General features: G+C 32.2%; 1 protein-coding gene across 1 annotated transcript; it reads right to left on the reverse strand.

Annotated features, from left to right (window-relative positions):
- Positions 1–16,424: 16,424 nt before the first annotated feature.
- LOC127812587 (uncharacterized) lies at positions 16,425–17,407 on the reverse strand. The gene is made up of 3 exons (XM_052353021.1): positions 17,026–17,407; positions 16,893–16,937; positions 16,425–16,794 (listed from the first exon to the last, which is right to left on the reverse strand). Exons 1-3 carry the CDS (start codon positions 17,276–17,278, stop codon positions 16,646–16,648), a joined length of 447 nt encoding a protein of 148 aa, XP_052208981.1. The 5' UTR covers positions 17,279–17,407; the 3' UTR covers positions 16,425–16,645.
- Positions 17,408–18,288: the final 881 nt, after the last annotated feature.

Here is an 18,288-nt window from a genome sequence, read left to right on the forward strand (position 1 = left end):
ATCAGTCTAAGAGCAGAAAACGATAATATTTTCTGTTAATTATTTAGAAATAGCATCCGCAGACTTTGCATTTTGTAAGCCAGAAAAATTTAATGGTGTCAATTTTAGGGTTTGGCAACAACAATTAAAATTTTGGTTATCTATATTAGGACTATATTCAATCATCTATAATGCACTTAAAAAAGGTGAAAAATCATCAACTGAAAAGAGTACTGTTGATATTGTTGAAACGGAAAAAATAACTAAATTCGTTGGAGGTTTTAGTAGTATTGTTGATGATTTTAATGAAAAAGATTATTTGTGTCACGGTAGAATTTTGAGTGCATTATCAAAAGAAATTTATAACATTTTCTACACTACTAAAACTGCTACTGAATTGTGGAATGCATTTGAAAAGAAATATGGAACCGAGGATGTGGGTTTATAAAGATTTAGTGCAAAAAAATTCTTAGATTTTCAAATAGTTGACGATAAACCCACAATGAATCAAGTCCATGAAATTGAAAATCTTGTTTATGAACTTAGGCTGAAAGGTATAGAAGTAAATGAAATATGACATGTTACATATTTGATAAAAAAAATTGCCATATTCATGGAATGAATTTGCAAGAATGTTAAAACAAAAATCTGAGAATTTTTCTTTTATTTATCTTTTAATTTCCGTAAGAATTGAAGAAGGACATTGAAATGCTCAAAAAATGTCTCCTAATCTCGGTTTTTGTGTGAGGGAAAATATGGTAGAAAATATCCATAGGCCTAAGTCCAATAATTTCAAGAAAAAATCTTATAAGACCAGTAATAATAATAACGAAATGAAAGGGAAAGTAGCCAATCAGAATAAAGTAACTACTTGCTAGGTGTGTGGGAAGATGAATCACAAGACAAGAGACTGCTATCATAGAAGAGTAATCCTATTCATCTCGATTGGAGATGGATCTCCAGTTTAGTTGGCACTTTTTCATTAAAAATTCAATGAAAAAGTGCCAACTAGACTGAAGATCCATCTCCAATCGAGATAAATAACATTACTCATCATAGAAAGAGTCAGCCTCCCAAACACCGTGTTCCTTGATTTGTTCCAAAACCACAAGCAAATATGGTTTGTGGGCGGCAAATCATCCGGCCCAACTATTAGGTATTTTGTTAATAATTTCAAAATAAATTCTAATTTAAATCCTTTGGATTGGTGGATAGATTCTGCTACAAATTTACATATTTGTAATGATAAGAATTTATTTTCTACTTATTAGGACTCAAATATCAAAATTATAAAGTTGGGTGATAAAGTGAGGTTCTAGTCTTAGGAGAAGGAAAAAATAATTTTGAAACTTACTTCTGGAAAATCTTTTTGTTTGGATTGGACGTTATATATGTGTCATCCATTAAAAAGAATCTCATCAATACTTCTAAGTTAGTTCTGCATGGTTATAAACTAGTTTTTGAACCAAATAAAGTTGTAATTTGTAAAAATGGTGTATTTATTGGAAAAATGTTATTTGTTGAATGGTTTAATTCGTTTAAACCTATGATCAATAAAATATCAGTTCCCTTTGAGTCTGTCTTTGGTTTAGATCTCTCCCACACCTGGCATGGTAGCCTTGGGTAGTAAACATGAAAATAATAAAAAATATGATGAATCTCGAATTAATTCAAAAATTTGAAATTAATACAAAAGGAAAATATGATATTTGTGCGCAAGCAAAACAACCTAAAAAACCTTTTTCTTCAATTGAAAGAAGCACATGATTACTAAAATTAATTCATAGTGATAGTTGTAATTTAAATAATTTTGTGGCGCGTGATGAAAAATAATATTTTGTTACATTTATTGATGATTATTCAAAGTTTTGTTATGTCTATTTGCTTACTTATAAAAATGAAATGTTTGACAAGTTTATATATAAGACCGAAATAGAAAATCAATTGAAAAATAAAATTAAAATTTTGTGAAGTGCATGGCATAATGCATCAATTCACCCCACCATGTGCACCTCAATCTAATGGAGTTGTCGAAAGAAAAAAAAAATCGCACATTACTAGATATGGAAAATGCTATGAAAATAAGTTTTGGATATTACCTAATAATTTATGAAAAAATAAAAGACCTAGTTATAAATGCCTCAAAGTGTGAGGGTGTTTAGCAAAAGTTCATGTTTTTGCAGATAAAAAGCAAAAACTTGTTCTGAAATCATTGATTATGTTTTTGTTGGATATTCCTTAAATAGTAGCACTAATAGACTTTTGGTCATTAATTTTAATTATCTTGATATTAGCAAAAATACAATTATGGAGGCTCATGTTGCTGTTTTTTATTTCCTTGAAAAGAAAAAATAAGTACTTCAATGGGCCTTAATTCCAGTTCTTCTATAAATGAAACCTCAAATTCTAAATCTAAAAAAAAGCACATGTCTAATTTGAGAATGAGTAAAAGAAGAAAAATTATAAAAAAAATTGGTTCTGATTTTGAAAATTTTCTAGTAGAAAATGATCCAATTACTTAAAATGATGCTATGTAATCAGTAGATGCTTCTTTTTGGAAAGAAGTAATAGATAGTGAAATAAATTTCTTAACGAGTAATAATACATGAATTTTAACTAATTTACCCTCTGGTTGTAAAACCCTAGACTATAAGAGTGTATTTGATTGCAAGTATAGAATTTGTATGGAAAGAAAATATTTTCTAAACAATTGAATTACCTAAAATTAAATTTTAGGGAAAATGTTAATTGAAGGTGTTTGATTGACTTAATTTTTTTACCTAGAAATTGTTATACTTTTCTAACTTTTGATGTTTGATTTCTATTTTTTATCATGAAAATAATCACATACACACATGCAGAAAATCAATAATCAATTACACAAATTAATAATCATTTACATAAAATAATCAAATATATGCATATTCAAAAAATAAATTAAATATACATACACAAAATAATAAAATAATCAGGCAATGGGTTTTTAGTTGCCCAACAAGTTCGGCCACAATTGCCGTCGCCACCCAGCCACAGTCATTGTCGTCGTTCAGCCATTGTCGCTACTGCCGGCCGAGTCAGTGTTCATCGCTGTTGCCTATCGCGCCATGGAATCGCCACCTCTGCATTGCGACCTTCTATCTTCCTTCTACAATGCATCTGTTTGTCTTCTCTAGTCATCGCCCACACCTTCGTCATCGCATATGTTCTGTAAGTCGCTGATAGCCGTTGTTGCTCACTGCTCACCAATGGTCGTTGTAACTGTCGGATCTAGCTAATCCTTCTCTTTTCTTCTCCGTTGATGGGCGATGGTGGAAGGGGAAGGCCAACTATGTGGTAGGTGGGTTTTTTCCATTTCCATGGAAAATTGCATCTACCCTTCCCCCTCCATGAGAAAACTAATTTAAGCAAAAGTAGGAAAATAGCATCACGTGACCACAAGTGAGAAAATACTTTTCATGAAAAATTTGGCCAATCAAACATCTCAAAAGCTGGAATTTGGGTGGAAAATGACCATTTTTTTATGGAAAAGATTGCCAATAGACCATAAATGGACTTTTAAGAAAAAAATTGAGACTAGATGGGACCATAGATAAATTTAAAACTAGATTGGTTGTTAAAGGATTTAATAAAAAAGAAGCTATAAATTTCTTTGATACATTTTCACCAATAATCCATGTAACTTCTATAAGAATGCTAGTTGCAATTATGACATTTTTGAATGGAGATTTACATGAAAAAAATTTATGTGGATCAATATGAAGGATTTATAATTCCTAGCCAAAAAGATAAACTATGCAAACTTGTAAAATCTCTTTATGGATTTAAACAAGCGCCCAAACAATGGCACGAAAAATTCGATAATGTTGCTATTTCTAATGAGTTTTCTATTAATGACGTAGATAAACGTGTTTATATTAAAAAGTTTGATGATCGCTATGTGTTCTTTTGTTTATATGTAGATGATATTCTTATTTTTGGGACTAATATTGATGTCATTAATCAAATGAAGAATTTTTTGTCTAATAATTTTGACACGAAAGACTTGGGTTAAGATGATGTAATTTTAGGAATTAAATTACTGAGAACTAAAACTGGCATAATATTGACACAATCTCATTATGTTGAAACCTTATTAAAAAAGTTCAACTATTATGATGTAAAGTCTGCTTTAGTTTCTTATGATCCAAATTTTCATTTGCATAAAAATATTGGTGATGTTGTTTTTCAGCATAGATATGTATTTGTCAAATTACACTAGGTTTAGTGCCGTACCTGAGTTTTTGGAGCCCTGAGACAAAATGTAAAAAATGGGCCCCCCAAATGTAACTGCTGAAAGTTGAAGCAAATTTGAAAGAGTGAATCTAATGAGCCAATCGGCAATCAAGAGGCAACGAGCCACCAGTGACAATGAGCAATGGAGCAAGAGGTAGCGAGCCACCGGCCGGCCACAAACCACAAGAGCGAGAAACCGAGCAAAGCAACGAAAGGCGATGCTTGCTGGGCGAGCGACTGAGCAACGAGCCACCGGCCACGAGGGTGAGGCGAGCCAGTGAGGACTGATGTTTTACCCTTGTGTTTAGTTTTGATGATGAAAAACAATATCTTGTTTTATCCCTAAGTCATGAGTCAAGTATATTGTTTTCAACAAAAATCAATTTCAAATGCTTTGTTAAAATGAAAACCAAAAAGATTTATCATTTTCTATATTAGTTGGAGATTTGCAAAGTCAAGTATTTAGTCTTAAAAGAATCTCCTAAAATGATTTTCAAATTAGCTTTGAAGTCTTTGGTCAACATAGAGCTAAAATTGTTCTAAGGCAAAAGACCATCTTTAACATATATGTGTTTGATGAAAATCCAATCTTAAGTATAAAAAATCATTTATGTTAATCTCATACTTCAAAATAAGCTTTCATATTTTGAAACGTGCATGAAAGGTTTTGGCTTGAAACTTAATCGTATGAAAAATCCTTTAGTTCATGCATCATATCTTGAAACTCATTTTGATAACGTTTCAATATTTTTTCTAAGTCTGGAAGACTAGCACCTTATAAGGAGACATATATGAAAATGTTTCCTTTTTAGAAAACTAACTCCCGGTAATTCAATAGCTAACATTCATTAGTGATAAAATAATTTTTAACGAATTTTTCAAGAAATAGAAAATGTATATCTTGAAGGTGGTAAAATCGCAAAATCCTAAGTTTTTACTAAAATCCAAATTCTACTTTTTTAGTCTTATGGATTTTGATTTTTTAGATATTTTTATTGAATCCAAATGGGGGATACTTTCTTATTTACATTTATGTATTAAAGTAAATGGAAGGTAAAATATAAATTAAACAAAATGAGGACATTTACTTAAACTAAAGAAATGTAAATATGTGGTGACGTTTTGTATTAATCAAGTGTGCTTCTACATCTTATCTGTTAAGTTTTCAGATTTTCCAAGAAGATAGTCGACTATGTTGTTTAGTGCTGTCGACTATGCATAAGGATAGTCGACTATACTTGTTTAATCTGTCGACTATATATGGCCTCTGTCGACTATATTTCATTCTGTCGACTATTGTGTAAAGATAGTCGACTATGCTATTTCATCTGTCGACTATGTTTGTTCATGAATTTCAAAATTTTCTTTGTAATTTTTGATCTGTCGACTATGTAAAAGGATCTGTCGACTATGAGATTTTTTGTATTATAAGATAGTCGACTATGCTTCTTTGTCTGTCGACTATGGCTAGTTTTATTTGATAAAATAGTCGACTAACCTATTTTCTCTGTCGACTATGTGTTTCGCAGAAAGCTTCCAATAGCTATTTTTTCAAATCCCAACGGCTCCAAACGGCTATATTTCTCTTCAACTTTGTGGGACACTTATATATACATGTCATGGATGATCAAGAGAAGGCTAATGGACGGAAACGAGATGATCTAAATATTACAAATCATTTTATTCGTGCTTACAGTGTTCTCTGTGCTTTCATTGTTATATTTTTCTATACAAGGCTTTGTTCTATCATTGTAAATCTATTCTTAAGTCTAGTTTTCATTGTGAGAGAACTTGTAACTAAGAGTGTTAACTCTTAGCTTCTCTCTTTCATTTGTATCGTTGTTATTTTCCTAGCTTGTGTAGCTAGAGGGCCCATTTGAGTGGGAGGTTGTAATTCCTAGTCTCGAACTAAAAGACCTACTCGGGTTGAGTAGGGGGTTGATAGTGGATGGTTTGAAAAATCCTTGGTGAGGAGCTAAGGTAGTGGATTAGGCTTGGGTTAAGTAGAACCACTATAAATCTTTGTGTTCTCTCTTGCTTATGTTTCTTTTTATTTGTTTATCACTGCTAGCATTTCATTATCTCGCTTGCATTGAGTTTTTATTTTCAATCAAAAGGATTTCAAAGTTCTATCAATTAAGTTTTTAAAATAACCAATTCACCCCCCTCTTGGTGTGTGCCATAGAACCTACTGTTCTAACAAGGACGAGTGACCGCCGACCGAGCAGTGAGAGGCGAGAGAACGAGGATGAGGGTGAGGGTGAGGGCGAGGTCGAGGGCGAAGGGCGACGGCTCAGCAAGAGGAGAGAGAGGCAGTGAGCGACCGGCGACGGAACAGCAGCGAGAGGCAAGAGTGAGGGTGAGGCACGACGGAGCGAGAGAGGTAGGGCTAGGGCAGCGAGCGAAAGAGAGGGAGGGAGAAACTTTACAGACTGGAAGAGGGTGGGCAGTTGGGCTGGGAAATGGGCCCTTACAAATGGGAATGTTTTTTATTTATGGGCCCCTAACTAGTGAAGTTTCCATGAAATTTCCATGGGCACTGAGGCAGTTGCCTCATGGGCCTCATGGAAGGTCCGGCCCTGATTAGGTCAAATATAGCAAATACTACTGTGAACAGATTAAGTAAATATACTAGTAACCCTAGTACTATTCATGGTTTGCATTAGAAAGAATATTTAAATACTTAAAAGGGACAATGAACTATGGAATTTATTTTTGTGAATATCCTAGTGTTTTAGAAGGATTTAGTAACGCAAACTATATTTCTGATTCTGATAAAACTAAAGCTACTAGTGAATATGTATTTACACTTGGTGGTGGTGCAATAGCTTGGAAATCCACTAAACAAACAATAATATCAAGGTTTACTATAGAAGCTAAATTTATTGCTCTTGATCTTACATGTATGGAAGCCGAATGGCCAAATTTTTTTTGGTTAATATACCTTTAATCAGTAGACTTATACCTGTTGTTTCTATTCTATGTGATAACCAAGCTTCAATTGCTAAAGCAAAAAATTCAAATATAAATGAGATTATGAGAAAAAGAAGCATATTAGAATTAGACATAATTTTATTAAACAATTGTTGTCTCAAGGTGTGATATATCTGAAAAGAATTTGACAAATCCTTTAACAAAATAATTAAATAAGAAGCTGGTTGTTAAATCATCAATGAGAATGAGATTGAAGTTGTAATATCTCAAGAGACCAGAGAATAATAGTATATATTGAGGATAAATAAGGAAAAAAATAACACTAAGTGGATACCTTTTGAGTTAAATGTAGGTAAAGAATTCTCGGATTAAGCGTGCTTGAGCTAGGGAAGCCCAAGAATTGATGTTCTCCTAGGAAATTCGCACAGACCCATCAGGATAAGTTGTTCTGATTCTTCTTATCTCTCGATACGAAATGTTATAAAAGCTCATAAATTAGTCGTCGCAGTGGATACCCAACCACAGTGATTGAAGGTGTGGTTCAATAGGAATGAAATGAAGCTGTAGGATGATTGGGTTGAGCACTGAATTATATATATATATATATCTATATTGTTTGAGGGGTATCCTTAGTTCCATTCCTATAGTGATAGTGCTCGAACTGTGATGGTTTTAGGAAGAGATTATCTCTAAATGGGTTCATGGTAGGTTTCTATAGGGTGTTGGTCACAAAATGCACTTGGAGGACTCACTTAATTGAGTGTGGTAATGGGGTCGCTACTGTAAGAATTTGGGTAATTCCTTAAAACACTCAATGAAAAGCAAAATATGTGTGCATGACCGTAAAGCACAAACCCAACTAGAACTCCTTATATTCACATATTATGTGTGTGACTTTAATTTAAATCTGAATTATATGGAATAGAGTTCAAGATTTATTTACTTTTATTATTTCAAATGGAAGTAGTTCTTACACTAAGAGTGTGTTTGATTACATATATTTTTCATGAAAAATATGTAATTATTATACATTTTCTATAGAAAACAATCAAACACTCTTAATTTTTCCATAAAAAAATATGTATGGTACAACCATTTAAAGTTTCTTTCCATGAAATTCATTTTTCAAGGGGGTGGGATGGTTTTTATTTTTTAGGTAATATTACCTAGAATTAAATTATAGGTAATGCAATCAAACACACCTTTACCTAGAATTTAATTCTAGGTAATATTGCCTAGAAAACAAAAACTATCCCACCCCTTTGAAAAATAAATTCTATAGAAATAAGGTTTAAATGATTGTACCATACATATTTTTCTATAAAAAAGTTAAGAGTGTTTGATTGTTTTCCATAGAAAATGTGTAATAATCATATATTTTTCATGATAAATGTGTGTAATCAAACATACTCTAAGTATATGTTCACGTCGGAAGACACCTACACCGGTTACATAGTAAAAATGGTTCAACTTATTTTTGATTATATATTTTCTCTATAAAAATAAATAATTATGTGGGGGACTATTATATATTTAATCATTTATTTTTAATGTTTGATTAACATTAGATTGACTTAGTCTTCTGCAGCTTTTGAAATGAGAGGAGACTGGAAGAAGAGATCAAGCAGTCCCTAATTAATAAGCTCCACATTCATTTAAAAAAAAATAAAAATAGATAAAATGGAAAAAGTTAGCAACATCTCCTTAAAACTCCAATGTGCAAAAAATTTAGTAGAGAATTCAATATATAAGAGGAAAAAAAAAAAGACACAACTTCGGTTGATATTTTACTCTCACTTTCCCTCTCCTTTTTCTCTCTCTCTTGAAGCCTTAGTAGTCATGCAACATTAGAAGAAAAAAAAAATGATTTCTCTTTTTTTTTGTTTTTGCAACAAGGTATAATCATATAATTTATATATATTTACTTGGAACATATGGGATAAAGGGAGTTCGCATGAATGATTCTGGTGCAAAAGAATTATTAGGTTTGCATAAGTATAACACCTCACACTCAAAAGGGAGGATAAATTTGGTGTTATAAAAAATACTTAAAGTTTTAAAAAAAATTGTTTTAAATGAGGAAGAAGTGCTATAAACACTCCGTGTATATTGGAGTTTACAAAGTGTAAAAAAATTTAAACTAAGAATAAAACAAATAACGTAAGAAATTTATAGCGGTTCGGCTTAATCAGCCCACAACCTTAACTCTTCATTAAAGATTTCTAAATCTACTAATACCTCATTCTATCAATACTCGGTAGATCCTCTAGCTCACAAGTTAGGCAATATAATAGTAAATTTTACAATCAATAGTGATCAAAAAGATAGTTGTCTTAATTACAATGAAGCACAAGTATAAGAATTAAAGGCTATAACAGATGTTATAAGAAATATATTTTTCTTTGAATAAAAATTGAAAGTTTAGAGAGATGTAAGATGAAATATCAGTTTGAGCACGTACACTTCATCATTAGCTCCCCCACAAGCTCCTTCATGCTTTATTTATAGCTTTTTGATCGACCAAGCACTTAAATTCAATTTAGTGATTGTTGCTTTGCATCAAGTGCTTGAAAACCAACCGTTTTAGGGATGTCAAAATAGAAATTGTCGACAGATTCATAAAGAAGTTGATTATTTCTATCGAAATATTTAAAAATTCAAATAGAACTTAAAAGAACATTCAACATTTTTTAAAAAGAAGTCGACATTTTTGTTAGAAAGTCAACAATATATAGTCACTGTGGATTATATATAAATTAAAAACACTTGAACCGAGAGCATGAATTTTTCCTATCAAAGGACATCAAGAGCTGTCAACTGATTTATATCAAAGGACAAAAGAAGTTGATTGATTTATTTACAAAGTGGATAGATTTTGATTTTTCAAAATTTCATACAACAAAAGCATGAAAAACTGACATTTACAGGGAAAGAGTCATCATTTTTTGACTAACTCATTTTAAGAAGAGTGTGATTTTGAAGAATAAGTTTTGACAAAAATCCAACACACTTCAGCAAAAATACTTTTCAAGGGATAAAAAGATATTTTTTCAAGATAGAGTATTTCTCAATGAAAATTTTATATGGCTTATTAAGATCTTAGAACATATATCGCGTCTTTTAAGTCATGAATATTTAATTTAGAAGGTGCAAACATATACCACTCTTTCATTTTCAAATTCTAAAAGAGAATTAAATTTTTCATCATCAAATTACTTTAAAACATAACAATAGGAACATTGTATGTTGGGAGGAGAATGTTGTAATATCCAGTGCAAAATGAGGTGTTTCTATTTTTAAGAGAGCACGTCAGCATGCCCCACTATATAATCAGGTTATCTTTAACTCTGCTTTTGTTTTCTTTTAACGTTGTTATTATTTAAGGTTTTATTTGATTGACAAAAAATATTAGATGGTATATCCACTTTAATTAATATTTTTCTATATCATATGGAACTAGTGTTTAGCTTCCAGTACACTGGGGTGCGGGTATGGGTATGGGTATGGGTATGGGTATGGGCATAAATTATTTGACCAAATGAATGTTTCACATGGAAATGCAATGTTGGTGATTTTGGTTGTCTCTTTCAGACTTGAGAGAGAGCCTTCCCTTATCTCTGCCTCCTCCTTCCCACTGCTTGCTTTTGGTGGTTGCTAATTATAAATTGCTGAAATATATATATATATATATATTATATAGCATGTAGAAACTTAAAAAGTGATAGCATAGTGTGATGTAAATGATCTTATTTGCTTTCTTTTGCTCTTTAGAATAGAATAGAATAGAATTTAGACAGTAACCAAAAAGCAAAGGCAAAGGCAAGGGTGAGATGTATTGTAATGGACTAAAGAATTAGTATAAAAATAAAAAAGAAATAAGATTCATAATTTTTTTTTCCTGATATCAAATATGGGAAGGTTTAGGTTAGCTTATAAAAATTATAAATAAATAAATAATTAAATTATGTATATGTTATAAGAGTCTAAAGTTAGGTCGTACGAAAACGAAAATGAAAAATGGATATGATACGAAACGAAAATAGAAATAAAAAAATATTATTTTTCAAAAAGATAAGAAATGAAAATACAAGAAAATAAATAAATAAATAAAATATAAATTTTTTTTTGTAAATATAATTTTTAATGTAAAAAATAATTATTTAATTTTAAAATAAACATAAATTTCATAATGTATTCAAACAAATTCTAAAAATAAATTCTAAAACAAATTAAAAATTTTGAATTAGAGACAGAAAAAAAAAATATTCGTGAATGAAAATGCATTTCTAAATTAGAAATGTTTTTTGATATTTTTTTAATATTATGAAATGATTATAATTTTTTTAAAATTATAAAAATAATCTCAAAACATCTCTTAATGTTTTAAAGATAGAAACATTTCAAAAATACTAAAATCACACTTCCAAAAAATTCCCGTGAATAATCATAGGTCCAAAGTAGATAAGAAAGTTGTGGAAGAGCCCCCACTTTCTATCCTACACGTGAAAGAAAATCAATAATAATAATAATAATAATAATAATAAACAGCTGAAAATGATTGGAAGTTGTTTGTTTTTCCTATTAATAGTTGTTTGATTTCCTTAAATTAATTTTTGTGGGTGGTGGTGACGCAGACGCAGAAGCAGAAGGAAAGCCAAGCTGACCTGACCTGACCTGACCTGCCTGCCCATTTCGTCTTGTCGCCCAATTATCAACTTCGGCATGTGTTAGTGTTTTATGCAGAATAAGGTTATTTGGTAGTTTTTATTTTTAACATTATATTGTAACTGAACAATTTAAAGGCTTAATACATGGATGTATCCTCATATGATTAATGGGTGGTTTAAGAGTTAATTAGATTTTGATCCATGAGGAACGGAGCCAGGGGAGCTTTTAAAATGTTAATTTTTTTCTTTGATTTTAAATTGAAACTCAACATACGTTATTTTAATTTGAACATAACATACACTAAAAGAGAATTACTTGTCAATTTTGAAATACAAGAAAATGGATTCCTCCATTTTACTTAACTTACCAACTTGGCATGGCGTGGGGAGTGCAATTTTGTGCATCTTCATTTAATGGACTGAATTAACCCCTGATTAGTTTAAGAGGTAAAAAAGTTATTTTAAGGGGTTTCTTTTTACAAAAAATTCACCTTATTTTTATCTCTCCATTCTCTTCTTTTCCTTTGCTCTAGTCACCTTTCTCTCGCCGTCGACTCTCTTGTCGTTAGTATCTCGTCATTGCATCCTCATTATTATCGCTATATCCTCGTCAATCGTTATTGTATCCTTCTTCTCCACGACAATCAAGAAGGCACCAAAGATGTTCCGATAATCAACACATGAGAAGAGATGAGGTGAGATGGTGAGAGGGTTGCTAAAAAAAAAGAGATAAGACGAGAAGAAAGAGAGACGAGAAAAAAAAAAATGAAAGAGACATGAGCCCCCAAAATTAACAGAGATTACGTGCACATCCGTTAGATTAGGTGCACAAAGTTGCACTCACTTATGGGAGAAGTTTTGCTTGCTTTTAAGAGGTTCAAGAGCAGGGTGGGGTTACAAAGTTTGATATTTTATATTGTGTTTGTTTAAAGAATTTCAACTTTCAGCTTCCTAAAGACTCTAAACCAAACCAAACCAAACTAACCATTTAACCCCGAGTCAAAGTTTGATAGGATATTGTTAGGCTGTTTCCTAAATAGACTTAACCCATTTCACTAAGCAAGGTACATACGTAACATGGGATGTAGTAGTGATGGAACAAGTCATTAATTAATTAATTTTTTATTTTTCCTTTTAAGCAACCATGGTAGCCGACAAATAATATTGGGATTTAAATAAGATTGAAGCCATCATACGATTGAAGCGTTTTGATTAAGATTGGGATTTTTAATCTCATCCATTTGTTATATGTAAATCAGACAAAAAGTTAATTAAAGAATAAAGAAAAAGAGGAGAAAATGATAGAAAGACAAGTGTGTGTGTGTGTGTGTGGGGGGGGGGGGGGGGGGGGGGGGGAGAAGGGGTACATTACATACCAAATGGCCAGCTTTCAATTTGTTCGTATTCATGAGATTATGTTGCCCTTGAGGCTCCCCTTTGTGGGCCCCTTTCATTACAACTTATATACATCTCTAAGTGGGACCCATTTTCATTACAACCTATTTATACTGGTCCCATCCCATGATGCTATACATATCCACGTAAGGACTAATAATATTTATTTTAGAACACATATAAAGTGGTTGAAATATATTAAGTTGAGATTCGCATCAACAGATCATGACTTTGATTCCTTATCTTACGTAGTGAGACAAAATCTCCATCTATTATTTACCTCTTTTGTCAAAATTGAAAACACGAGTGACGGAAAACCGTGTAAGGATGAAAATTTTAAGGATTAATAATATTTTAATAAAGTATATAGCTTATTAAGTGGGTTGAAAAATAAAATACAATATTCTTTTCAATTTACTAATTACTTACTCTAGAGAGGATAATATTGTAGCAATCAGTGGCTACCTTTTTATCCAAATTCCATTTCATGGATAATTTCAATTAAGGAGAGGAAATAGAAAGAATTAACAATCAAATCCATTTTCTTTTTTTAGTATGGTTTTGGGTTTGATCTGATGGCAAGACAACAGAATTATTAAGTTGAATTCTAATTCTTGAATAGGAATGATAATGAGTACTTACCTACTTATATATTTATTTTAATAAATTTTTAAATACGACGTGTCTACCTCTCAATTTTTATATTTATCTTAATTTTAAATGAGTAATTAGGAACTATTGAGCCTTTGCATGTTTGTTTAATAAATTTTCAGATAAGTTTTATTTGTTTATCTCAATTTTTATATTTATTTTAATTTTAAGGGTTATATTGATGAGCACTCTTAGTGTATCTAATGCACTTTAGTCATTGGGAGTTGATATCACAAATATCAATTTTAATATAAAACAGTGATTTAAATTTTTAAGTTGAATTGTAATTCTTTATAAATTATTTTACTTCTACAATTTAAAGATAAATAGGAGACTAATTTGATTTTTTGATTAAAAAATAAATTCAATTTCGCATAAATTATGGAATTATTAGTCTTTTGCACTTTATTGGAAATAAATTAGAATTTTGCTTTGATTTAGAGACTAAATAGAGTTAGTAGTTACATTTTTTTTTCACTTTTTCTCTAGTTTTACTTTCCTAGTGATCAATTATTGTTACTTTCTTCCATTTAAGTACGTTTAATATCTTTATTTTTAATTAATTTACAATAATAGAATTAAGTGTAATTGTTTAAGATTAATTGAGACATTGTGATTATTTTCTTTTTTTGAAATGTAAATATAGTATATTTTTTGGACAAAACAAATGTAAGGGATTATCCGTAAAAATAAAATTATATGGAAGTGAAGTGTCCTAAGTTGTAAATTTTGAAAGAATTTAGTAAAATTTAACCTGCAATTAATATAGAACTGGTCTATAATATTAATAACTTGGGACATTTATTTTAATTCTACTTGTGTTTTATGTAACATTTTGGTTATAAAAATAGAATAATATTAGAAATCATAATTGATAACGGTGTTATTAATTATGTGACGCTTCCTTATTAAAAGAGACTAAGAAAATCGAGTTCTTCTACAGGGCCAGACAAGCTTACAGAATGGGAGCTAAAAGATTAAAATACCCTCACTCACATTACATTGAAAAAAGTGCAATATAACGTGAGCGAAGACATTTTAGTCTTTTAGCCTTCATTTTGTAAGCCTATCTGTCTGACTCTAAAGAATTTTTCAAGAAAATCATGCAATATTATCTTCTTTGTTTAGTACCACTTTTAATAAAAATACATCACGAGGTGACTCTTAACATTACTCATAAAAATAATATAAACTACTAATATTCAGTATAATCATACCAGAGAGAGAGAGAGAGAGAGAGAGAGAGATTGGCAATGTGGTTACCGGTTAGTAAGTCATTATCATTGCTTAAATCATAATACAGACTAAATTATAAAAAACTACGAAACCCTTGCAAGCCAAGTATATATTCTAGAACAGGTCACTGGGAGTTGTAGGGTTTTGCAATTATTGTGATTTTTTTTTTTTGTTATTTTATAAAAATACTTTTTATAATTTAATTTAAAACCCAGATCACCCATGTAATGTTTAGAAAAGAACACAAATTTTCATTCATAAATTGAATTCTCATATCTCAGTGACACGCGTCCTAAACACTGATTGCAGAATCCTATGCGTGACGCGCACAGTAACAAGGACCGCGGTCCCCAATGCGGCCAGCCACGTCACCCCATTTAGCGGACTTTTTCTTTGCGTTTTGTGATTGTAGTGGGGCGCAATACGATATTCGTGAGGGGCCGGGCCCACCACACACACTATATCTGCAGCTCCACGCAAAGGACCTGTACTTGATCGCACCTCTTGTTTCGTGCCACGTGCCATCATTGTTCATCATCGACCTTGAACTTCATCATTGTCATTCTGAAGCCGGAGCAAAGTCAAAAAGAGAACACAAACTTGAGGGATAAGTTTCTGTTTGGCTTCCATTTTGGTTGCATGAAATAAATTTATCTTTTCTGATATCAGATATCATTTCAGTATGAATTCTAACATCAGGTAAAAATTACTCAATATTTTGATATACTATATAATTTGTATTAAATTTATTTTTTCTTAAACCCATTAGACAGACTGTTTTTAATGAAAATTGAATATTATAACAAATCTTTTCCTAAAAAAAAGAACTAGTATAGCAAATTTTGATTAAGTTGATGCAATTATAAGGCAAACAAACGATCGTCCGTAATTCAAGCGAGTTTCATCCTTTCACGGAGTTGGTGGCGACTGGACGTGAAAAAGCACTCACTGAAGGCGCAGGGAATGGTTTTATGTTGCGTCACACGTGGAGGCACCTGGTTCAAGGGTTACAGGAGAAGTATGAACTCTCCGGTGACAGGAGCGCCCTTTCGGCAGCTAGCAATTGAGAACGAGGGCCGATGCACCTTGCAGCGAGCAGTGGACCATTTCCAGCTGGCAAAGCAACTCCAGCAGCATCACGAGGCGCAGTAACGGTCTGAAACGTCCAGCTGTAACCCAACTACACCGGCGCATTTGTTGCCCTCACCGCTACCGTAAGCCTCTCTAGGCGCGTACGTTAGAACACATTCGGTGGAATTATAATAATTCTTATTTGGTACATTTCAGATGTATAAATGAAATTTTTCTACACAATACACGTGCCAAGTGCCGTTCATAAAACAACAAATTCAATGCGTCATCGCATGTACACGCGTGCTACGCTGCACTCGCACGTGGGAGCTCCACCGACGAAGTCCTACCTGTTCACTCAACACAGAGGGAGAGAGAGAGAGAGAGAGAGAGAGAAGGGGGGAGAGAGAGGAGCGTAGCAAAGAACCAGGACATGCGAGCTAGAAGTCGCCAATTTTCCGATGAAGCCGATGTTTCGCTTTCGCACCCTGTCTCCCAATCTCCTGTAAATTCCGAAGGCTCCGAATCGCCAGAACATCGCCTTTTTCGATCTCCAAAATCCGTCCGACATCGTCAATTCCGGTCGAATCTATACAGAACATATCGGATGGAAAACTATCAGCTACAGATAACACAACCAAACACTTCTAGTAAACACAAACTGCTTCTTTACCATCCGCATTATACCTGTAGGCATGGATGGCCGCTTGAATCCGTTGAACAGAGCCAAATCTGACACGAAAATTACAGAAAGTAGTCTGAGAAAAGCTGAGCGAGGACGAACAATCATGCTCAATCGCAGTGGTCGATTAGTGGTTACCTTTCTGAGACGGATCGTGAGAGGAGAGATAGAGGACGAGGAAACAGAGGACAGTGAGGAGCGGAATGATGTGCACGAGTCTCTCGGGTCTCGCCGGTGATTTGTAAGGCTTCTGTGATTTGTCCTCGTCGGCGAGCGAAGACGGTTCGTCCTTTCGCTTCTGGTCTTCTGCAACGAGGCCATCCTCCTTTGCTACGAAGCCTCCATGGCTATGGTGCTTGGAACCAGGTGAGCCAAGAGATTGCCGGTGCATCTTCAATGTAGAGAGAGCAGAAACAGAGCCAGTGGAGAGAGAGGGGGAGAGAGAGAGAGAGAGGTGATGTCTGATAGAAGCCACTGCTTAACGCCCAAGGTTCGGAATTAAGATAGTTGGCGTTAATGTTTCAGCTAATTGCAAAAGACCTCTTTATTTGCCTGGTCATATTTGAAGAAAATTACACATGATACCCCTAAATTATGGTTAAAATACATAAGTTAGTTTTATGTTTCAACTATTTCCACATTATTTAGTCACATATAAAGATTTGCAACTTTTTTAGTCTACTTATAAAACTGTAGTAAGAAAAAGCATTAATCTTTCTCTTACTCTGACCAAAACAAAGTTACTCGAAATACAAATTATTTCTTATTTACTTAAGTTGCCAAGTTTAACAACTTAATTAATATTTTTTTTTCTTTTTTTAGATTCATTATCTTTGTTTTAGTATTTTAATAAAAATTTTAGGTTACTAACAGAGATACTTCAAATAATATTATTTTAAATCATTTTATTTTTTGGTTTTGAACTGGGTTCAAATCCAAATGCTTATAATAATTATGCAACCAAAAAATAAAATTATAATTATAAATTCTAAATGACAAATGATAGAGTTTAATAACCTATTCGATTGCAATTTTAAATTTTTTTATGTATCGTGTTAATGCACGTCTCTACTTATTGAATACAACAATCGTATGTCTTGAATGTTGTATCATATGAAAATAAAGATATACTCTAAAGAATATTAACTGGAAATGTTACACGTAGACTCTAAACACATAATATAACATCGCATAGATTGCCACCTAGTAAATAAAGTAAGGCTCCTAACACGTAATATAACATCATATAGATTGTCACTTAGCTGATAAAATGAGGCGGTTGTTGAAGCTAAAAGATTAACTATACCTAAAGACTTATCATAATTCACTAAAATAATGGAGAAATAACAATCTCAATTTGTAAAATGACCTTTCATTTTATTATTGCATTAATTATATGCT

The sequence above is a fragment of the Diospyros lotus genome, chromosome 11 (assembly GCF_014633365.1).
Source record: "Diospyros lotus cultivar Yz01 chromosome 11, ASM1463336v1, whole genome shotgun sequence".
NCBI classification, from domain to species: Eukaryota; Viridiplantae; Streptophyta; class Magnoliopsida; order Ericales; family Ebenaceae; genus Diospyros; species Diospyros lotus.

What these genes read in the sequence shown, in the direction of transcription:
- LOC127812587 (XM_052353021.1), bottom strand. Translation starts at nt 17,278, where the DNA reads ATGCACCGGCAATCTCTTGGCTCACCTGGTTCCAAGCACCATAGCCAT. An exon ending in TCACGATCCGTCTCAGAAAG is followed by an intron (nt 16,938 to 17,025) that starts GTAACCACTAAT and finishes TTTTCGTGTCAG; the next exon opens with ATTTGGCTCTGTTCAACGGA. An exon ending in GCGGCCATCCATGCCTACAG is followed by an intron (nt 16,795 to 16,892) that starts GTATAATGCGGA and finishes TGTTCTGTATAG; the next exon opens with ATTCGACCGGAATTGACGAT.